The sequence below is a fragment of the Danio rerio genome, chromosome 5, assembly GCF_049306965.1.
Source record: "Danio rerio strain Tuebingen ecotype United States chromosome 5, GRCz12tu, whole genome shotgun sequence".
Taxonomy (NCBI): Eukaryota; Metazoa; Chordata; class Actinopteri; order Cypriniformes; family Danionidae; genus Danio; species Danio rerio.
This window is the reverse complement of record NC_133180.1, coordinates 71,877,750-71,902,225: the sequence shown is the minus strand read 5'-3', so window position 1 is coordinate 71,902,225 and position 24,476 is coordinate 71,877,750. Positions and strand designations below refer to the sequence as shown.

At 34.2% G+C, this 24,476-nt stretch overlaps 2 protein-coding genes across 10 annotated transcripts in view; one reads left to right on the top strand and one right to left on the bottom strand.

The window, feature by feature from the left end:
• Positions 1-477: 477 nt before the first annotated feature.
• Positions 478-16,875, bottom strand: slc2a8 (solute carrier family 2 member 8). Its single transcript, NM_212798.1, is given in 10 exon segments — positions 478-896; positions 4,756-4,901; positions 5,079-5,255; positions 5,342-5,450; positions 7,026-7,175; positions 7,902-8,113; positions 10,605-10,704; positions 13,691-13,897; positions 14,050-14,212; positions 16,642-16,875. Coding segments are annotated over 10 exon segments (1,497 nt in total). The 5' UTR covers positions 16,728-16,875; the 3' UTR covers positions 478-749.
• Positions 16,876-16,942: 67 nt separating this feature from the next.
• Positions 16,943-24,476, top strand: part of ttc16 (tetratricopeptide repeat domain 16) — an 85,904-nt gene continuing 78,370 nt past the window's right edge. For 8 of the 9 annotated variants that reach the window (XR_012406483.1, XM_073951627.1, XM_073951626.1 and 5 more), the window contains exons 1-8: positions 16,943-17,314; positions 18,152-18,219; positions 18,312-18,402; positions 18,501-18,644; positions 20,142-20,242; positions 21,848-21,977; positions 22,066-22,280; positions 23,806-24,083. Coding sequence is in view for 7 of the 9 variants with exons in the window: in XM_073951627.1 (XP_073807728.1) it covers positions 17,288-17,314; positions 18,152-18,219; positions 18,312-18,402; positions 18,501-18,644; positions 20,142-20,242; positions 21,848-21,977; positions 22,066-22,280; positions 23,806-24,083 (1,054 nt within the window). In the remaining 2 variants the exon portion in view is untranslated. The remainder of the gene's footprint in view (positions 17,315-18,151; positions 18,220-18,311; positions 18,403-18,500; positions 18,645-20,141; positions 20,243-21,847; positions 21,978-22,065; positions 22,281-23,805; positions 24,084-24,476) is intronic. The other variant, XM_073951614.1, reaches the window with a different exon arrangement.

Sequence of the window (24,476 nt, the reverse complement as noted above, 5' to 3'; positions counted from 1 at the left end):
ACCTCTACAGAAAAATATCAGTCAATTCTTGAATCTTAGGACAGTCCCAAAAAATGTGGGTATGATCTCCAATTTTACCACATTTTCTCCAACACAAAGCTACAGATGGTCCTTTTACATATGTAGATATTACAAAAGGAGTATTAACGTACCTTATTTTTACAATCCAATCAAAGACAATAATTTTCTGATCAATAGGAATTAATCAGCCTCGTTTTTGAACTGAACAAAGCTGTGGCTGCTTTACTAGGTCTACTACTCTACTGTATTTCAATACTGCTCATTATGGTGGTACTTGGAGAGACAATTTGTTTTCTGAGGTGGTACTTGGTGAAAAAAAGTTTGAGAACCACTGGCTAATAGGGTTTGAAAATCTCAGCTTGACAATATTTAAAATCTATCATTGGAAGCAGAGAATGATGAAGTTGAAAAACCGATGGAAATAAAGCTTATAAAAACTTGACAAATGAGTAGCTGTTTGTGTATTTATATTCATATGACCTGCAAACAAGTTAAAATGAGGCACTAATTTATGACGTTTGTGTACCAAAAGTAACAATGTGTTTAAAAGTAATGTTAAAAACTCTTAATTTAAAGATAAATCACATTAAGATGACAGAAAAAGTAGACAAAATATAGATATTTTCTCTGTAAACAATTGCAATATTCTAAAACATTACAAGATTCTTCAAGATGTCGAAGATGTTTTGTTCAATATTTTGGTTATGGCGCTGAGGGAAAAGAGTCATCTAGCGCATGCGAGTCCCTTTAAAACCAGCTTGAATCTCCTCCAGAGTTTTGCCTTTGGTCTCGGGGACAAAGAAAGCCGTGAAGACGACATTAGAAGCACACAGTGCCGAGAACATCCAAAATGTTCCTGCGCTGCTCAGAGCATCCTGAAACACATGTTATTTACATCTATAAGACCACAGATGAATTCCAGAAAGCAAGTTTAATGATGTACCATGACTCTGAAAAGCAACTATATGACATCTCTAGCAAACAGCCAATCATGTGCTTTAATGCTTCTTATAATAAAGCTTTCTGTTTATCTAACCAAGCTGCTATCTCGCTACAATCCAAGCCGTTCTTTGGATTGATCTTAAAACTCAGGGCTTTTGGTAGTACTCAGAATAGCAAAGTCCACTAAAGGAGATCAAGCGTTCTCATATATGGCTGCTAAACTTCCAGATAATGTCAGAGGCTCAGACACACTCTCTCAGTTTAAATCTTTTTAGTAAGATACACACAATGCATCACATAACGGTATGATGCATGAGTGTGCTCCACAAAGCTGAGTGGGCTTGACAAACCACCCGTAGGACAGATTCTTCATGTCTTACTACACCAGGCCCTTTGTTAGAAATACTTCTATGTTTTATTTATTTATTTCCGGACATTTAATATGTCTTGTTCAAATACATTATGTTGAACAAGTATGTTTTCTTATTGGTCCCCATTTTATATTAAGTGGCTTTAACTAATATGTACATACACAGGAATTAATAGTTTGTTACAATGTACTTATTGTGTAAATACATGCATTTACTGTGTATTTATGCTAGATTAAATACATGTATGTAATTACATCTGTAATTAACTTTTGTTATTACATTTGTAAATACACTGTTGACCACCCTTCACACCATAACCCACCCTTAAACCTACCCATGCCACCAAACCTGTCCATAACCCAACCTCTATCCCAACTCAAAAGCACCACAAGTGTTCTCAAATACATGAAACGCACAGTAAGTACATTGTATTTATTTTTTTGATAGTAATTAATATACACTTAATATAAAGTGGGACCTATTATTGTGTAGATTACACCATTAGAGTATGTTTTACTTTTGAAATGGTGTATAAATTGATCACATTTGGCATTTCAAATTCTTTTGAACATAATTAGTTGCTGCTTGTCAATCGGAAAATTTACGCTTCAAAACCCGCCAATGCCATTTTTTACACACATAATAAAAGTCACTACCACTTAAATCTGGCAACACTGGCAACATTTTTGTAAATACGTTATATTTTTTCATGTGACAACACTGGAGAAATTATGCTGATACAACCAGTGTCAGAAAGAGTACTGAAAAATCATACTTAAGTAAGGCTGCATTTACACTGCAGATCTTGATGGTTAATTCCGATTTTGTGACTATCCGATTTTATTGCTGACCTACTAACATCATCTTTTAAAAGTGACTCGTATCCGATTGTCTGCATTTACACAGCGCATGGCAAAGACGCAATGACCAGGAAAAAAAAAAAAGAGCGGGCATTGACTAACAGCTGATAATTAAAGAGCGCTCTTTTCTATATTCCTGTATGTAATCTGTTTGCAGCTTTTGACAAGCTGTTTTACTATAGTTTATGACAGAAAGGTTCTCATTTGTCCGTCTTCTTTTGATATATAGGCATTTGAAAACCTTTAGGCATCTTAATGTAATGTCCATGGCGTGATTTATGCACTAGTTTTATATTAGTTACGTGGCGGACACTGTATTCTCTTGCTCTCGTTAACATGCTTAAATACCTGTGCTATATGACAATATAAAAGCTGTTTAAGTCCTCGTGTTTATGAGATTTAAGGTTTGGGTGCTGCTGAAGTCTGTTCTGAACTGAAAGTGTCAGACTTAACGTCATTCGCTACGGTTTTTAATGACACGCGACTCGCATTGAAAATCCAATCTACTGTACCTGCTTACACTGCAGACACGAGAACACAGATCCGATTCATATTGGATAAATTTCCACATATGAACAAGGCCTGAATCTGACTTGAGTAAATCGAAATCCATGTGATTTGTTCCTGCTTACACGTACATGGGCCATATGCGATCTGTGCCACATGGGAGAAAAAAAAAAAATCGGAATTGAGTCACTTGAACAGCGCAATGTAAATGCGGCCAAAAAGTACCATTACTTGCCTAAAAATGTAGTGCACGTAGAGTAAAGTGTCTGTTATAAATATTACTCAAAATATGAGTAAAAAGTAGCCCTTTTAAAAGTACTAAAGTGTAGTGAGTATTATGCTGTAAAAAGCTGATGCAGTAACATGTAATTTGTGGATGTGTGTAAACGAAACATTCTGTAGTGCGTTTAGGTATTGCTCATCAGGCACACAACATCAGAAGACGTTAACATTAGGTTAGATTTAGGTGGTGATGTCAGGTGACCCAAACTCAACATCTAGCCAGGGTCAAGGATAATGTTATTTTGACGTTGAATACCGATATTTGGTTGATTTAAGGTTGTGTTTAAAAGTGACCAAATCCAATGCTGAGCCAACATCTTAAACCAACGTCATATTGACCTTAAATACTGACATTTATTTGTCAGGTATGGCAACCAAAATCCAACATCTGATAGACGTCAAAGTGAAAAAGTCCACACAACGTCAAGCTGTAACATCATTAGACGTTGATATTTGGTCGATTTTAGGGTGGATGTTGGACAATGACGTCAGCCTAAAGTGCTGACGTCAACGCGATTTTCATTTCAGTACAAATTGCTACGTCTCCAGGACGTTGTCAATCTAACGTCATGTTGACATTTTGTGCCTGCTGGGCCATTTCGGGTTATCATACAGTAAACATCCGTCATCTTCTCATCAGTGACATGCATCTAAACAGTCTCTGGGTCAATGCTTGACGACTTTGAACATCTTCTTGGACACTTTTAACGCTTCCAAACAGTTTGCTGCAATTATAAAGCCCTCATGTCTTGGACAGGAATCAAAGGACTGATTTTTCTAATCCCCATAGAGAGAAAAAATAAAGTTTGAAGGAAAGTTGAAGGAAAGTACAGCAGTAAAAGTACCGATACAGCACTAAAAATATACTTAAAGAAAATAAAAGTACACATTTTTAAAACAATTTGTGAGAAAAACTACTCACTTACAGTAATTTGAGTATTTTTAAATTGTTACTTTACACCACTGGCTACAACACAGATTAGCGAGCGTACAACTTGTAGTTTTTTTTCGTACATGTTTACAATGTAGTGTCCTTTAATTTGGAGCAAGAGAAACTGGTGGCTTTAATGTGTCACTTGGCTCACAGCTGATTGGTTTGTGATCTCTAAACTAGAATATAATCTGCCCCTAGAGCAGGTTAGCCACAGGGTTTATGGCAGAAAAGTTAGCTTCATGGTACAGGCCCATGTTTATTACATCTAGAATGGTAAAGTCTGATTGAACCGGAAGTTGCTGACATTTTTACTTCAGTATGTTGATGTACTTCCAACTGAAATCGAATGTTGAGTAGAGGGCGGGGTTTTCTTTTTGCACATCATTCCCTCATAGCAAACTGATAGTAGTGGTAAGATGGGCGTGGCTAGAAATATTTTGGCTGACGCAGTCAAACTGACATCAACAGAGGAGGATTGCAAAGGGTTAGAATTTGACAGAGGATTACTAAAATATATTTTTTTTATTTTGGATTAATTTGTAATCAAAATAGATTAAATAATAATTAGTTCTTCAAAAGAATAACATTAAGATGACAGCAAAATATTCGGTGGCAGTAGTCTAATGGTTAAGTGCGCCGACATATAGCACCATGGTGCTCACGGCGACCCGAGTTCGATTCCCGACTCGATGTCCTATGCCGACCCTTCCCCTCTCTCTGGTCCTAATACTTTCCTGTCTGTCCTCCACTATTCTATCCCAATAAAAGATGAAAAAACCCTTAAAAAAAAAAAAGATGACAGCAAAATAAACTTATGTTAAATATAAAGTCAGCTTACCATGAGGTTCTGGAAGGTTTTGGTGACAATGAAGGCACAGGTCCAGTTAGTAAGCACACACAGAGCACTGCCTAATCCCCTCACCCGCGTGGGGAAGATCTCGGACATCACCAGCCACGGAGTAGGACCCCAACCAATAGCAAATCCTGGTAAACACATGCTTATGAGTCAGAATAAATGCAGTTTGCTCACTGAATGGATATTAATGTACATAAGTACAGAACAAATTCAAGATGTAAACTGTTTTAAGAATTTTTTCTTTGAAAAGACATACAGTAGTACTGCTAAATAATTCTTGTTCAGAGAAATACAGTCCTTCTAACCTGCAATGAAAAAGCCCATGCTTCCCACAGCCAACCAGGCCAGGTCTGCAGAGGGCTGATCTTCCAGAAGACCATGGGTGTCCGTTAGCACACTGGTCAATGAGGAGTTATTGGGCTTCATCACAGTCAGCTTAAAGTACACTCCAAACACTGCTTCGCTAATACACATGACGACACCTTGAGGACACAAAATGACAGATTATCAATTTCAATTCTTCAAATAAAAGTGGTGCAAATGCATTATGACTTTAAGAGGTTTCTACCAGACAAAATGAGAAGAACTTTCCGCCCGGCCTTGTCCATTATAAGAGCAGCAATTGCAGTGAAGACCACCTGTGTGGCTGCGACAATAACAGTGGCCACATCACTGCTCTGCGGCAAAAAAATACAGACACAGGTATTTATTATTAAACCTGTCAGACCTGTTTCAAGTGTGTTTCAAGCACATTTTCCCTGTTCTTAAAGGGATGGTTCATCCAATTATGACAATTTACTCACCTTCAAGTGATTTCCAACCTTTATTACATTCTTTCTTCAATTAAACACAGATTAAGATATTTTAAAGAAAGCTGCAAACTTGTAATCACTGACTTTTTATAGTAGGAAAAACAAATACTATGGAAGTCAGTGGTTACAGGTTTCCAGCTTACTTCAAACTATCTTTGTGTTCAACAAGGGAGAGAAAGTCATAAAGCTTTTAAAACAAGTGAAAACAAATACTAAGGAAGTCGATGGTTTCCAGCTGATCTATCTTATTTTGTGTTCGACAGGGGAAAGAAAGTCATAAAGGTTTGAAACAGGTGAAGGGCGAGTAAATGAGGATGGAATTTTCAATTTTGGGTGAACTATCTTTTTAAGGCTTACATAAACGAGTTCAAATAATAATGTCAATCTTTAATTGATTTTTTTTGGTCCATTTTAACGGACATTAGACCAAAACAATCAGTACTTCAAGAACAATGTACTAATGTGAAATGAAAAATAAAATAATACAAATTGTTGATCTTTACTCAAAGTTTCTTTTGAAGTTTACAAACCTGAACAATTTTCAAGCTTTTGTTTTATAGACTGCATACTGGAAAACACTGTACATTATAATGGAGAGGCTTTTAAAGGGGTTTTTCACCCACAAATGAAAACTCTGTAATCATTTACACATCCTTTAACTATTTCAAACCTTAATGAGTTTCTTTCTTTTGTTACACACAAAAGAAAATTTATGAAGAAAGCTGGAAACCTGTAACCATTGACTCACACATGGAATTTCCTATGGAAGTCAATGATTACAGATTTTCAGCTTTCTTCAAAATATCTTCTTTTGTTTTTAACTGAAAAAAAGAAACTCATAAAGATTTTGAACCATTTGAGAGAGATTAAATAATGAGCAAAATTAAAAATTTTGGGGTGAACTATGAACCCACTGTACATAATGGACAGACATATATCTATATATTTTTAAAAACTCCTGATTTAAAGCTGGCAATTCTACAGTAGATTTTAAAAAATCTTTCTTTTTTTTGGTAGAGAAGACATGCTTAATGCTTTGTTTAACAAATATCTTAAAAGGAAATAAAGATTGGTTGTCAGGGCTAGTAGATAATGGAAATCAACAGGAAGCGTTGAAAAGTGCAGCCATTCAGCAGTTCCACATAACTGATCAATTTTTTTACTTTAATTATTAAATGCGATCCTTATATTTTCTATACAATCTATGAAATATAAAAAAATATACCAATACATGTGAATAAAACCATTGCAAACATTGCTTAATGTTTTTTCTGTGGTTTAATTAGATGACAAAAGTCCAATATCATAGACAGCAGGCTTTAAATTTGGTGAAATCTCCCAGAACCCCCAAAAAACAAACATGACCTGAAGTCTATGGAGGTGGACGCAGGGTCTGACAAGTTTGGCTCTTCATAAAGGAACTTCATCCAAAACACTTACTTTGAAATGGGCCTGCTCGAAGATGGTCTCTGCGTAAAACATGATGGCGTTGATGCCGGTAAACTGCTGGAGGAGCATCATCATAACACCAATGCCCAAAGGTTTATAGACACCAGGGTCCTTCAGATCCCCCAGACTGAAGCTTTGCTCCTGCAATCAACCAAATGTCAATCTTAACAGCTCATACATTTCCATGCAGCATTTTTTTCATTTATTAATTGTTTATTTATAATAAAATGATTATTCTGACTTACAGCAACCACTTTTAATGATTCTATCGGATCCCAGTGAATAAAAGTTAATTAAGACATTTGAAATTTAATAGTTTAATTCATAATTTAATCTCCATAATGTCATTCTAAACCTTCATCACAGGCTGTGTTGCTTTAGTTTTTTTTCCCTGGAGAATTTGCTGTAAAAATGTCTAACAGCTGTTGTGAATTGTATCACTTTGCAATGAAAAACTTAAATATATACATAAAAAAGCTTGGAGATCAATTGCAGGTGATTGGGTGTCAACAAGACTGGCTAGTTTTACTAAGACATAAAGAAATTAGGGCCTGTTTAAAATGATTTAAGACCTACAACACAATATTTCAGGGCGAAGCAGTGGCGCAGTAGGTAGTGCTGTCGCCTCACAGCAAGAAGGTCGCTGGTTCGAGAAATCAGTTCGACAGAAATCTATAAGTTTTAATTAAAAATAATTTTGGGTGAACTATCTCTTTTATGTCACATTTTAACTCACTGAATATCAAGTTCACAAAAAATAGGCACATTAAAAAAACTAAAACTGGCTTTTAACGCTGACTTTAATTTTGAAAGGCAGCTCATTATGTTCAATAAAATGAAGAACCAAAAAACTTGGTGATGTCTAACTTCATTTTTGTAGGCATCTTCTATTCTAGCGCATTCCCACTCGGCGGGGGCATCAGGACCCCTAAGGAAGCGCAGGGCGTCCTCTGCTTCCCGCCGTTTCCCTTGGCAGAGCAGAAATCGTGGCGTCTCCGGCATGAAGCACATGGACAGCAGCATGAGTGTGGGAGGAATAGATGATGCCACTGCTAACCATCGCCAGTCCAGGAACAAACCTAAAAAAAGAAGAAAGGATTTCTTTGGCATTACTTTAGAGCATTTTTTACACCTGTGAATCATTTGATTAGTTTCAAAACAAAACATTTCTTTGCGTTTTGAAACTTCTGGTCTGTTTTATTTTTCAAGAAAACATTTTTAAAAATGTGTTCATGCGAGTCATGTGTGCAAAACTGTTCTCTCATTGGTCAAAATGCACTTTTTAACATTATCCATTTTTACAGATTGACGAGTTCTCTCTTTGTTCTTAATGTTGTATTATCTGTATTATATCATTAGATTTAAATTGTTATATACAGTGTTCAGCATAAATGAGTACACCCCTCACAGACCTCTATATTAAATTCATTTTTTCTATTGGATACTTACTCCCAGGGCTGTTTATATATCGTAGTTGATATTTAGCCACACCATAGATTTGAGAACATGCAAACTCCACACAGAAATGCCAACTAAACCACCTGGGGCTCGAACCAGCAATCTTCTTGCTGTGAGGCAACAGCGCTACCCACTGCACCACCATGCCTTCCCAAATAAAAGGCTTAGCCCAGGGATGTCCAAACTCGGTCCTGGAGGGCTGGTGTGCTGCATATTTTGGTTCCAACCCCAATTAAACACACCTGAACTAGCTAATCAAGCTCATTCTAGGTATACTAGAAACTTCCAGGCAGGTGTGTTGAAGGAAGTTGGAGCTAAACTATGCAGGACACCGGCCCTCCAGGACTGAGTTTGGACACCCCTGGTTTAGCCTATTAAAATGAATGGCCTACACACTAATTAAATCAAGTTATTAAATCAACTAGGCCTATAGTTATTTACAGAAGAGCAGTGAATCTCTCATTTTGATCCACTGTTTTGTTTGATGATCTGTCACTTTAATAAAGCACAGACCAATAATGAAAGAATCTGATTACTTTCGTAACTTTTTGTGTTCATTTAAGACAAAATTATTTGTGTTTAAAATAAAACATGTCAGGACGGACATGTTTACATATTATTGAGCGAGTTCGTCTGGTTAAAAACACACCCAAATCTTTATCTCTCATGAGTTTGTTCAGTCATTCATTCATTCATTCATTTTCTTGTCGGCTTACTCCCTTTATTAATCCAAGGTCGCCACAGCGGAATGAACCGCCAATATATCCAGCAAGTTTTTACACAGCGAATGTCCTTCCAGCCGCAACCCATTTCTGGGATACATCCACACACACATTTACACACACTCATACACTACGGACAATTTAGCCTACCCAATTCACCTGTACCGCATGTCTTTGAACTGTGGGGGAAACCGGAGCACCCAGAGAAAACCCACACGAATGCAAGGAGAACATGCAAACTCCACACAGAAACGCCAACTGAGCCGAGGCTCGAACCAGCGACCTTCTTGCTGTAAGGCGACAGCACTACCTACTGTGCCACTGCTTCGCCCTCATGAGTTTGTTATATTTTTAATTCATAATCCCCTTGTTGTTTAAAAGTGAACTATAGTTTGTAGAGATTGAATTCTGTTTTATTCGTACTGTAAATAAAAAAATTATGATGACGCCATGTGATCGGTCATCATGACTGCCACAACTTTGAGCCCCGAAGTGTCCAACTTGACTTTCGCTCGAAGAATTGCTTCAAATCACGTGAACAGAAGCTGATTGAGAACAGTGTCTTTATATAAAACACATCCATCAGTCAGCACCATTACATGAATTAACGGATTTGAAGGTTGGATTGTGAATATGGCCATTTTTATATTCATTTCAGTGCTAAAATAAACCGAAAGCCTAATTCTCTTAAACAGCTCTTGCAATTATATCACATCTACAATCTGCTTTTTGATGCTGCTTTCACAAATCATAGAAGGATTAAAAATATGGCAGAAGTACAGGCAAATACTTAAACGGGATGATAGTGGGTAAGAATGGTAAAATAAGGGAGAATCCCAGCAAAAACGGGAAGGTTGACAAGTATGCATACATCTATGGAAAGCTTATTTATTTAGATGAATAACTCGCCCTCACATCATTGTATAAATCCCCCTATACTGTAAATTCCTGAATGTATTTTAAAATATACTACTACTACTAATGATCACAGAGTATGGGTCAAGATTTCATGCTCCACGTGAGAGATAGAGCTGTGTACAATGCAGGGTCTGTGTTAGCTGATGAGGGAGATTCCTGAGCTAACTTGACCTATCCTGCTAATGCAATTTTGAAAAGCTTGAGTCGTTTCCAGGAGAAATTATGATGCCGTTCTCACACATCCGAGTCAATTTAACAAACACTGAAATGGAGGGCTGCATTACAGAAAAAGAGACATTATATGTGGAAGATTTTGCTGATGTCACTGAAAACGGTTCACACATGTCTTCTGATCAAACATTAACAATCATCTCATACAGATGAGGTCGGAAAAATTCTACTGCCAAAGAGACTTCAGTGTCATAACATGCATGTCATAATTCAGTCACAAGTTTAAAATGAGAGGCAATACCTGTTACATAAGCACCCATAATGCCTATCACAACCATTAGTTGCACACAGGATCCCAAAGTTCCTCTAACACGCTCATGAGCCATTTCAGAGATGTAAAGCTGCAGGAACAGAGACAAAGAAAAACAATACAAGTCAATAATGTGCAATTGATCTGAATATAAATAGAGTAGTTGAGTACAAATTGCAATTAGTATTTGCAATGCTTATTTCTGCAAGTATTTTTCCATTTGCGTTCCCCATAAGGATTTAACAAATATCTGTTAGCATTATGAAGCAAGAACCAAACCAAACAGCAACAAAATTTGATCTGAAGCAAATAAGTGTATGAAAATAAGATGAACTTAATAGGTTTTAATTGAGGGAAAGAACAATAATCCCATAAAAAAATTTAAAAGGCATAAAATTAAATAAAAAAAAGTAAAAATGTCTTAAAAAATGTCTGCATTCATTTTTTTTCTTAGAGAATTTTTAACAATAAACAATAAAAACGATTTCATTTAAATCAATCAGTAACTGAACAAAAAGCTCTCTGTTGTCTTAAAGAGCCCCTATTATAGGTTTATGAAAGTGACCTTTCATAGTGTTTAACACCAATCTAAGTGTATGAAAACATCCAGCTGAGGTTTAAATCTGAAAGTGCACATCGTCTAAAAATATCGAATTTTTAATAAAAGATTTGACTCAGAGTCGTTTAAATGATGACACTATACCAAATATGAAGTGCCGAATCCGGTAAAACGTGAACATACATGCCTTTTCATTCAAACACTAGCCGCGTGTGGGTGTGTGTGGGGCTGTTTAAAACTAAGTTAAGTGAACATTCTGGTGATTAATGCAATAATCTTCCCTGCAACGGGGGATTCATCGGCCGTTTGTTAAAGGAAGGATGAGAAAAGACTATTGATGATGGGACTTTGTCAGAGCTTGACATGTGTGTCATGGTTAAGAATAAAGCAATATGCTGGTGTTTAACTGCATTATTTTAATGCACTCCTGCATTGGACTTACACATATACTCTGCACTCTGGCTACTTGAACAATGTTGATAAGCCGTGGTGGGCGATTCTCTCTGTCTCGCACCGAAAGCAGTCATCGGAACAATCTGCGCAGATTAGCATTGTGCTAAGCAGGGCTTGACATTACCTTTTTTGATCACCAGCCAGTGTGGCTAATAGTTTTCTAACATTACCAGCCACTCGCCATTTTCACTAGCCACAATTTTGTTGTTGGGAAAACATATTTTATTTGCATAAATATGACTTTGACGTGCTAAAATTACTTGATTCGGATTTTGTGGAGTGTACACATGCCTCCTCATTCATTTACCTTTTACTGTATGTTGTGTATGAGCTTGTGTATGAGCTTGCTCAGTGAGTATGAGCACATGGGTCATGGTTTCATAGTGTTGCATTACAATTAGTTTTGATTTCATGACTTTTTAGAGCTCAAAGGATTTACCAAATTAATCTCTATAACCACACTAAAAATAAATAAATAATTATTTCTTAGCCACAAATTTTAAATAATGTGCCAAAACAAGCAAAATATAGCTGTATATTATACTTTTTAATAACAACATCTATTAAAACATTTCTTTAAAAAAACTGTTGACACCAGTTGACTACACATAAATGGGAAGTTAATATCCTATATCCTGTTCAAATAATGGTTAAAGTGAAAGCAACCGGTGCTGCTTACAAAAAGACCAATCTGGAGCTCTTGAAAGCAGCAGGACTGTGGGTGCATTAACATAACTGTTTGGCTGGTCTATTTGAAAGAGAACCAATCACACCAGATGTGTTTAGAGGCACGGTTGTTTCGAGCAAGAAAAATGGGAGCGCTCATCACATCAGCTGTTGGCACAATCCTCTCATTCGGTTTTCAACCGGCTTTCTTTTGGCCGCACGAACAAAATTATATTTGTCAGTCATGCTGCTTCTCAATTCTAAGATCGCATTTTCATGAATATTGGGCCATCCTTATTGTTGAACCCTGCTTTTAAGTAAACTACAATTTAAAAAAAAAATTTTGGCCAGCCAAAGTGGCTAGTGGAAATGGCTGTCTAACCTGCCACAGCTAAAATCTACCCGCATTTGGCGGGTTTTAATGTAAAGCCCTGGTGCTAAGGAGGGGTTTGGAAACAAATGAATAGCTGAACAAATTATATGGGAGTCGCTAGGATAATTAGGTAAAAATAAATGCATCTTACAATGCAATGAAAGTGTTTTTTTGACCTTGCATGTAGATCACCCTATTCTTGGAGACCCCCAAACCCAAAATTTGACCTTTTATAATGCATAATCGTGGCTCTTTAAACAATGTAAAATTATGTAAATATTATATGTTTTTATTTATACTTCAAATACTTTAAATAGTATTATTATAGTTACACACACACGTATTTTGAGTGCATATGGAGCTTTTAGCACAATTCTCTATGCATATATATATATATATATTTACAGTTGAAGTCAAATTATTAGCCCCCCTTTGAATTTTTTTTTTCTTTTTAAAATATTTCCCAAATAATGCTGAACAGAGCAGGAAATTTTCACAGTATGTCTGATGAAATATTTTCTTCTGGAGAAAGTCTTATTTGTTTTATTTTGGATAGGATAAAAGCAGTTTAAAAAAAAAAACATTTTAGGGACAAAATTATTAGTCCCTTTAAGCTATTTTTGGTTTCGATAGTCTACAGAACAAACCATCATTATACAATAAGTTGCCTAATAACCCTAACCTGCCTAGTTTAACCTAATTAACCTAGTTAAGCCTTTAAATGTCACTTTAAGCTGTATAAAAGTGTCTTAAAAAATATCTAGCAAAATATTAGTCATCATGGCAAAGATAAAATAAATGAGTTATTAGAGATGAGTTATTAAAACAGAAATGGGGAAAAAATAAACAGGAGGCTAATAATCCAGGGGGGCTAATAATTCTGACTTCCACTGTATATACACACACTGTATATACATATATAAGATTAGTCTGTCTTTAAAGTGCTAGATAAATTATTGCTTAAAATGAATTACCCCTCAGAGGAGATGTGCACTTTTGGCAATGCGCAGGTAGGCTAAAACTTACTGGTACAACTAGAGAGGTCACTCCACTGGCCAAACCAGTGAGCACTCTGCCCACATAGAACATCCAGTGGTTCTGAGCAGCGATAATGGTGGTAAACCCAAAGATGAATGGTATTGCACAGAACATAAGGCTCAACTTTCGTCCGATCCTCTCCACAATCCATCCTCCCAGAAGACCCCCAAGAGCCGCACCAATGGTCACCACAGACTGTAAGACAGGAAAACAGCATTTTGACAATGGCACCTTTAAACATTTAATTGCGGTTCCCCTTTAAAAACCTTTCTAGGGAACTGAAAATGAATAACCTTTCTCTATTGTCACATTGCTGTCAAAATCTGGACCAAAAATAATTCACAAACCCCGAACCAGGAAGCTTCCTCTACGCTGAGCTGCAGTCTCAGGTCTTGGATTCTGCGGAGTTCAGGGATAGCAGGAGAGCTGTAGCCCAGCACGAACCCAAAACTAAGCGGTCCCAGAACTGCTGCGAAGGTGGCGATGAACAGCTTTCCATTCTTAACTTTACTGTTGAGCAAAACACACATTAGTGTTGGATACATTTCTTGCTGAACAGGTTTTTCAATGCAGAACGTCATGGCTGATTCCCTCTGATTTGAGGATAATTGAATACTTCTACAATTGAATACTTAATAATTGAATTAATTGAAATGTAAATAACACTTTAAGTGCAAATAATCTTTAATCATTTACATTTAGCAGATGCAGACGTATAAATGAGCATACTAGAAGTACTTTATGTCATCAGACCAGCAATACATGCCATGAAAAGTCTAAGTTAGTTTAGCTAATTATTTTTTTAACAGACAAACAGGAAAAACAGTACAGGAAGAGCTAGTAAGTGCTATTTTTAGTCAGTTGGGTGTTGATGAAACAGATGTAAAATATAAATCCCAACACTAAAAAGCAGATTAAGGTAAAGTTGGTTTTATATTCACACATTTGTTCGTTTTTTAACAGTGACAACTTGTAACACGCTATTTTGAATATTCGGCCTTTAGACCGTTTTGAGGGATTTAGACAAAAACAATGGTCCCAACGTTTTTCCTGTTTTACATTTTTAATTTCTATAGCTTCGAGAATCCAAAATAAGCCATCTATTGATCAATAATATTATAATAGCTGTTTTTTTATGATTGGATTGCCTCTTGTTACAGTTATAAAATAGTTTGATAACAAGCCGGAAATGTTCAAGGGCCAGTGACATGACCCCATTGAAATGGTCTGTAATAAATATTTTGAGGTAAAGTTTTTATATTCACACATTCAGACTTCCTCCTTAATAATATAATTTCAGAAATGTATTCTTTGCAAATTCCTAATAGTGAAAATCATATTCGCAGCTGTTCTAAAAAAATAAATAGAGAGAAAACCCAGTTCAGGAGACTCAAACAAGCAGAAGCTTTTTTTTTTTATTATTAAGGTGTGTTGGTTAGTCTGCGGTCAAACAGAGCCTTCACGAAGTCCATGAGTCTGCAAGAGCCTACAGGAGTCTCTTACAAGTCTGCAAGTTTATCACAAGTCTGAAGGCAAGTCTAAAATTAGTCTAAATAGCAGGAGGTGAGAGGGTAGGTGGAGATGGCCAAACAAAGCATGCAAATGAAGTAGGTAGGTATGTGAATAAGCTTATTACCAAAAGGGTTTATTTGGCCTTAAAGTATTACCCAAAGAAAAAGGCACAGCCATTGAGACCCTGCCCATAGCATTTGCATCACTTTGGCTCAGGATGCAAAAGGTTTAATGTCCCTCACAGCTGGGGTCATTTATGTTTCCACACAGCCAACGACTATTAAAGTACAACATTGTCCACAGTCAATGAAATTACAAACTTACAAGTGATTTAAGTCTGAATATTCAAAGTACCATGGTAAACAATATAGGGAGCGTGTCACAAGTTTTCACTGAACAAATGGACAAATATAAACCAACTTTACCTTAGTTAAGAAGTATGACTTCAAAATAGGCATGGGACGATAACCATTTTCAAGGTATACCGCGGTTTGGAAAAGTCAAGGTTTTAAAATTGTCAAAATTTTCTGTAATACCATTCCTAAAGTATGTGTAGGATTTTTTTATTTAAACCAAGACAACAGTATCTTTATCAGAAAAAAGATTTTCATCCAAAGATGCCGTTTTAATTTGTAAAGAAATCTGTGTTTTTAAAAGTAATATTCATTTGAATTATTTAGCCTGACATGTTTACTGCTCCAAAATATTTTAAATGTTTCTTAAAATAAAATATATTGTGTTCAAAGGGGAAAAAGTTTAGGGTTTTACTCACACATTTAAAAAGCATATATTTTAGAGCAGTAAAAACAATATCATGATACTGTGAAACCGTGATATTTTTATCCATGGTTATCATACCATCAGAATCATATACAGACCTATGCCTACTTCAAAACAAATTTAATTATTTCATTTGTCTATTTAATTGACTGAACATTGATGTACATTATAATATGATTTTCTTGTTTAGAATTAGGAAAGAATACCTTAATAAAATTATAATATTAAGGAGAAAGTCCAAATGTGCGAAGATAAAACCAACTTTACCTCAATAAAAAAGCAATACCACATTACCGTACAAACATTTGGAAATTATATATAAATATATATATATATATATATATATATATATATATATATATATATATATATATATATATATAATTTTTTTTGCTCAGCAAGCCTGCATTCAGTTAATCAAAAGCTTTAATATTAAAGACTAGTATTGTCAAATTTAATGTAACTGCTTTGCGTTGAACTTTAAAAAGTAATTTATTCATGTGATGTTGAATTTTCAGTAATTACTTCAGTCGTCAGTGTCACGTCAGTCTTTTAAAAACAATTGTAAAGTTTCATATATTGAATCTTTAAACGCCAGTTTCTAAAACAGGGAAATGTTAAAAAATTGACAATAAAGTGACCCTTACTCCAGGTATGCGTCTTGCTCGGATCTATCCTCTTCTGTTCGCTCATCATTGACCAACAGTGGTCTGTTTTCTTCATACTCATTCATTGCGCCTCCTCTTACAAATGATAACCACGCTGTTCATAAATGGTCGCCGTGGACAAACTATGATTTTAAATCAAACATTACAATTGCCAAATATGATGCATCAAAGCCTTTGTGTTACGTCTTCACTGGGAAAACTGCTGTACTCAGTAACTAGTGTCATTACTGTCAGCTGATGCATGCTGACAATAATAAAGGTACGTCCGTCCGCCGCCTTTGACTTCAAAATAAGAGTCGTGTACTTTTATTTTGCCTCACCCTGTTCTTTCATAAACGTTTGAATGAAAGAAATCTAAATAAATTTCTTAAACATATTTAATATTTTACTTATTTTGCTCTTTGAACTCAGCAGCATTTTTAAAGATATCCTTTGAGTTTTTTGGATATCATGTATCCTGATTTTTGTCACTTGTGAACCGTCTCCATGGTTACCAAATGTTTTCTAGTCAAAAGTATTTTTATTGGCGGCACTTTTTTGTCACGGGAGGACTTTTCTTTTTTAAAGTTATCTGTCTTTTACCTTTATATTCTCTCTAAGTGATTTAAATAACCTTTAAGCCAATATGAATCCAACTGTCGACTGTTCCGAGGTTTGTATTTTTAAACGAGAGAGAGCGTGTGTGTGTGTGTGTACTGGTTTTGGTGGTTTAGAAGTAAGTTAAATGTTTTTGTATAATGAAATTGGTATGACATAGCTGTACTTTATTATGGTGGATTACAAACATAAGTGATGTAATAAGCGGTTTTGGTAACATTTTAGTTCGGGTCACAATTCACAGAATTAACAAACAATTAACTAACACTATAGCTTAATAAACTACTAACGTTAATTAGCTGTTTGTTAATATTTAGTAAGCTAGAAGTTGGGTTTATGTATTGGGTAGAATTAGGAATGCTGAAAAAGAACACAGTTTATGACTACTAATGAACAGTCAGTCTATTAATAATCAACAGGTAGTAAACCAGAAGTAAATAGCATGAATTATGACCTAAACTAAAGTGTTTTTAATGTACAATATAGACACCTATGGAAAGTCCCTGTTAACCACCAATACTAACGTGTGTGTGTGTGGGTGTGTGTGTGTGTGTGTGTGTGTGTGTGTGTGTGTGTGTGTATGAGAACGAAAAGTCAGATAGACAGCAGTTTTTTTTTTTTACATGTTTATTTATTAGCATTACAAATTATGGTAACCACACATAGACCACTATGGTTTAACCATGTTATTTGTAGTAAAAAGTATTGTGTTGTTTTTTAATATCGACCAAAAAGACAAAATAATTATTACTACTCATCATTAGTATAATGAAACCATTGGATTTCAAGGGGGGCAATCTTTCCTAGTCATGTCTTATTCAATCAAGAACTACAGGGAATCTTCTTCATTGAAAATGAATATATATAAACATTTTAGAAATATGTTTTTCAGACCCCAGTACTAAAAAAGAAACCTGAATTGGATGGGGAGCTCATTATAAAAGAAAAGGCTGAAAAGCAGTAAGTGAAAATGCTTATAAACGTAAATGATTCTTGCTTATATATTCTTATAAATAAGAACAATATTTACATTCACTTATATGTATGTCTAGTTATGAAACAGGTATTATTTCCATGGCACATTCTCAGTTTGATAAGGCCGTGTCCTGTTTCTCAAAGGCCATAGTGCTCCAGCCACATAAGGTAAAAACCTTACTCTATTATGCAATCAATACAGTAATCCCTATTTATGGTATCTTCCCCTGAATATTAATCACATTTTACATTCCCATTACCCACAGACTCAGTTTTATGTCCAGCGGGCAGAAGCATATCTTCAACTGTGTGACTTTCAGTCTGCAGCACTGGACTACAAACATGCCAGAAGACTAGAACCACAAACTGAGGCCTACCATCAACGACTCGCCTTCATACACTACCTACAGGTACACAAACTCATTTATTAACAGATGTGAGAAAACATATTATATTATATTATATTATATTATATTATATGATATTATATTATATTATATTATATTATATTATATTATATTATATTATATTATATTATATTATATTTTATTATGTTATGTTATATTATATTAATTTATTTTATTTTATTTTATTTTGTATTATATTATATTATGTTATATTATATTATATTATATTATATTATATTATATTATAATATTTTGTATTATGTTATGTTATATTTTATTATATTATATTATATTATATTATATTATATTATATTATATTATATTATATTATTTTGTATTATGTTATGTTATATTTTATTATATTATATTATATTATATTATATTATATTATATTATATTATATCATATAATATAATATTATATTATATAATATTATATGATATAATATTATATTATATTATATCATGTCATATTACATTATTTTGTATTATGTTATATTATATTATATTATATTATATTATATTATATTATATTATATTATATTATATTATATTATATTATATTATTTTGTATTATGTTATGTTATATTTTATTATATTATATTATATTATATTATATTATATTATATTATATTATTTTATTTTATTTTATTTTATTTTATTTTATTTTGTATTATATTATATTATATTATGTTATGTTATATTATATTATATTATATTGTATTATATTATATTATATTATATTATACTATTTTGTATTATGGTATGTTATATTTTATTATATTATATTATATTATATTATATTATATTATATTATATTATATTATATTATATTATTTTGTATTATGTTATGTTATATTTTATAATATTATATTATATTATATTATATTATATTATATTATATTATATTATATTATATTATATTATATTATATTATTTTGTATTATGTTATGTTATATTTTATAATATTATATTATATTATATAATATTATATTATATTATATTATATTATATTATATTATATTATATTGTACAAACTCATTTTATATAATTTTATTCTTTGTTATAAAGATTTAGATTCACATATGGATAAAGGTGCATCAAAGACAATGTTATTATTTATACTGTGTCTTCATGCTATGTTTTGTACTCATTGTGCATTTTGTTTTCTTGTTAGATGTAAGATAATCATGTGAATTTAGAAGATTAATTATAATTATAGTGGAAAACCTTGTGATCCATATGGCGTTCAGTCAAGATATTGTAATATTTAAGAGACGTTTAAATGGGTATGTTTTCGGAAATATGACACTGATGAAAACATGCTCTAATTTGAGCTTTTTTTGCTCTTTATTTATAATATTTATTCTTCTTGGTTTTGATCTCATTTACAAATGTATCTATTCATTAGTGCATTTTTGAATGATTGTGTATGCAGCCGTTACAAAAATAAAATTAAAATTAATGTTTAATTTCCCATTTATTATTTTCTTTCCTAAAGGGCCAGTGTCTTTTTGATCTAGGCAACTTTCTGGAGGCTTTAGAGTCCTTCACAAAAGCTGCAGAACTCAAACCCGACTTTCAACCTTATCGTATGAGAAGGTCAGTATAGATTTAAGTTAGTATTTAAGTGCATGTTAAAGACTATGAAATCTGTCTGAACCTGCAGTCTATGGTCTGAACTAAACTGACTTCATGCTAATAGGCAATAGTATAACACTAGGCGGCGCTGCATACTTTTTCTTCACCTGATTATTATCTGGTTTATCTGTTTACAAACCAGATAATAATGTTTTTTTTATATCTTCATCATGTTTATAAGGTGTTTTAATCTAATAATTTTTTTATTTATATCTGTTTAAAGATATTATTGATATAAGATGGCTCAAAATGGATTTGCCCATTTAAAGGGATAAATATATTTTCCCTCAAGTTGTTTTAAACTTTTTTAAGCTTCTTTTTTCAGTTGCACACAAAAGAAGATATGCTGGTTTCTGGCAGCCATTGAATTGGGAAAATACTAATATAATACTATAAATACTATAGAAGCAGGGCTGGAGTGGGACTCCTTTTCAGCCCTGGAGTTTTAAGCCTCAGACCGGCCCACCTCAGTTCACGACTGACTATATTAAAATAAGGACATTTCCAGTTCAGTTTCTAATTACACTATCACGTCTTTTTTGAGAAAACAGCTGCTTTAGAACTTCAAATGTTCAACAACCATAACAGTATTATGTCTTAACAATAAAAAAATAATACATAAAAAAAAAAAAATTCTACTCAGATGAGGATCAAACCCAGGTCTGCTGTGTCGTAACCAAACATGTTAACTACTGGACCACAACAACTGTGCATCAAGAGGTGGCTCGTCTGAGTAATATCATCATTAACCTGCAGGCTGCATCCTGATCACCAGGCTGCGAGAAAATAGATAAAAAGAGCAGAGCTGCGGTAAAATAATGGATAAGAAGACTGTGGTCAAGTAAAAAAAAAAAAAAATGAATTTAAAATGTGTGACTGCTGAGAGCAACAGATTCTGGAGCTAGGGACACCGGCCCTCGTGGCCAAAAAACGGACCGGCCCACCGGGAATTCTCCCGGTCCTCCCGATTAGCCAATCCGGGCCTGTATAGAAGTCAACGGGTGCCATCTACCAGTATTCTTCAAAATGACTTCTTTTGTGTCTTAACAGAAGAAAGAACACCAAATAGGTTTTAAATAATGGAAGCAAATGTGACAGAATTTACATTTTTGGGTGAATTATTATTCATGGACACATTTTAAAATATCTAAATTATCTGCAACATCTACCAAAATATTAAAGTAATATTTGTGTTTAAGAAATATAACTTTAATGCTTAAACTGTTGACAAATGGACACTAAACAACAGATTTTGCATTACTAACCAACCCATTGCCACATTCATTTAGCAAATTTGACTGAAAAGTCTGATTGCAGAAAAACTGTTAAAATCTAAACAGGGTCAAAATGCCCCTCAACCATATGAAATTATTAAAAGTTATCAAAAAATTGCTAAAAATGTCTAGGGATTCTCATTTACTGTAGCTTTTTTATGTTAAGATATTTTAAATCTAATGCATTGCAGAAATTTTCAAGTGTGTTCAAAACACTGTTTTTGGCCAACCCTGGATGGCATGAGATTACAATTTTTCCAAAATCTTTGCCGTGTTGTATGTATATTCATAGCTTAGCTTGTCTGAGCGCCCTGGGTCGTTACTTTGACTGTCTTCGACTGGTCAATAACTGGCTGGAGACGGATGGCCTTTCAGCAGATCTCTTCACTCTGAGAGCTCGCCTTCACCATCAGCTCAATCAGGTCAGACCATCGGTTACATCCTTCGGGAAAAAAACATTGCCCTCAAATGACCGCAATAAACAGGTAAATGGGCCGTGTGTCTCCTCAGATGACCCTGTGCTGTCATGACTTGAAGTCGGCACTCAGCATGAAACCGTGCTGTCCAGAGGCGCTTGCACTATTAGGGAGACTAAAGGAAGCAGCGGAAGAGTCCCATCAGGCAGCTGTTGATAAGGCATTAAAGGGAGAGCTTTCAGAGGCACTGGGCAAAATAAACAGTGCTATGGAGTTCATCCCAAATAAAGCACAGTACTACCTATTCAGGTAAAGCTCAGTGTTTTCACAGCCTGCTGAAGAATTTGCTTATCTGTATATTAAGAAATATATTCATGCTAAACAGCTAAAGTAGGGGCTATGAATTTGCTTTATTATAGGCTTCTTAGTACTGATTCTTTTTAAGCTTTGTTGTATTCTGAGACTCAAGCTACAAACACAAAAATCCGGTCAGGGGTAAAGCCAAAATTAGCTGGCTAGCCAGTTAAGCTTCAGTTAAGTTTGCACCAATACTGGGTTTTAGGTACCCTGAAGGTAGTGTAGCTGCTCCTTAATACCATGGCAACAAAGAGTGATTAAAGTCGAGCTGCCTTCATGCTACCTAAAACCCAAGATTGGGGCAAAGCAAAGTGAAACTTAACTAGCTAGTCAGTTAATCCAGTTTCATGATACATGATTTAGGGTGTTTAGCAGGCCTATGCTAAATCTTTTCTAACTAATCAGATATTACAAATTAACAATCAAAGTAACAATCAATGGAAGAAAAGGTTTAATTTATGAAAAGCAAGCATTAGCAACATGCTATTTCATGCTAATGAAATTCAATGTTAGCCATTTCAGAAACACGCTGACAATATGCTAAATACATATTAGAAGCATGTTATCAATGTGCTCAATCAAACTTATGAAAAACTTATGAAAAATTGCTGATTTGTGAAGCGTTAGCAACGTTATTTCCTGCTAATGAAATTTCATGTTAGACATTTTAAAAACATGCTGGAAACATGCTAAATGCATATTATGAACATGTTATCAATGTGCTGCTTCATGATAAAAACAATACAATTTCTGAAAAATTGCTAATTTGTAAATCGTTGGCAACGTTATTTCATGCTAAGGAAATGTCACGTTAGCCCTTTTAGAAACATGCTGGAAACATGCTAAATACATATTAGGAACTTGTTATGAATGTGTTTCTTCATGCTAAAAACTTTAAAACTTACAAAAATTGCTTATTCATTCGAGAATTAGCAACATGTTATTTCATGCTAATAAAAATTCATGTTAGCCATTTTAAAAACATGCTGGAAAGATGCTAAATTCATATTAGAAACATGTTATCAATGTGCTACTTTATGCCAAAAACAATCAAACTTATAAAAAATTGCTAATTTGTGAAGCGTTGGCAACAATATTTCATGGTAATGAAATGTCACGTTAGCTCTTTTAGAAAAATGCTGGAAACATGCTAAATACATATTAAAAACATGTTATCAATGTGTTGCTTCATGCTAAAAACATTCAAATTTATAAAAATTGCTAATTTGTTCGAGCATTAGCAACATGTTATTTCACCTGGAGGACATGCAAAATCCACACAGAAATGCTTACTGGTCGAGCCGGGACTCGAACCAGCGACCTTCTTGCTGTGAGGCGACAGTGCTAACCACTGAGCCACCGAGCCACCCCCTAATTTAATTTAATTTAATTTAATTAATGCAACCTAAAAATTATGAAGAAGACATAAAAGTATATAAATGGTAGTAAACTATGCATATTTTCTGCCTGCTATTAGGGGAATTCTGTATCGGCGCCTAAAAGACTTCACTGCTGCCATTGAGGACTTGGTTCTTGCTGTTGAGTTTTGTGGGATTGAAGAAGAATCTCCTCAGGGAAAGCCCCAAGATGACTCTGATGGTTTAGAGGAAGAAGCACAGACCCAAATGGTGCTCACGTACAATGATTTTGCCATTCAGTGCTTCTCCCAGGGTCTGTACAGTGAAGCTGTCATACTGCTGAACAAGGCCATAGAGAAACAAAGAGATGCAAGTGAACTGTTCATCAACAGAGGAGGTATGGAAGATAAGAGAAAAAAAAGTTTCATGGCAACGTTATTTCATGCTAAGGAAATGTCACGTTAGCCCTTTTAGAAACATGCTGGAAACATGCTAAATACATATTAGGAACTTGTTATGAATGTGTTTCTTCATGCTAAAAACTTTAAAACTTACAAAAATTGCTTATTCATTCGAGAATTAGCAACATGTTATTTCATGCTAATAAAAATTCATGTTAGCCATTTTAAAAACATGCTGGAAAGATGCTAAATTCATATTAGAAACATGTTATCAATGTGCTACTTTATGCCAAAAACAATCAAACTTATAAAAAATTGCTAATTTGTGAAGCGTTGGCAACAATATTTCATGGTAATGAAATGTCACGTTAGCTCTTTTAGAAAAATGC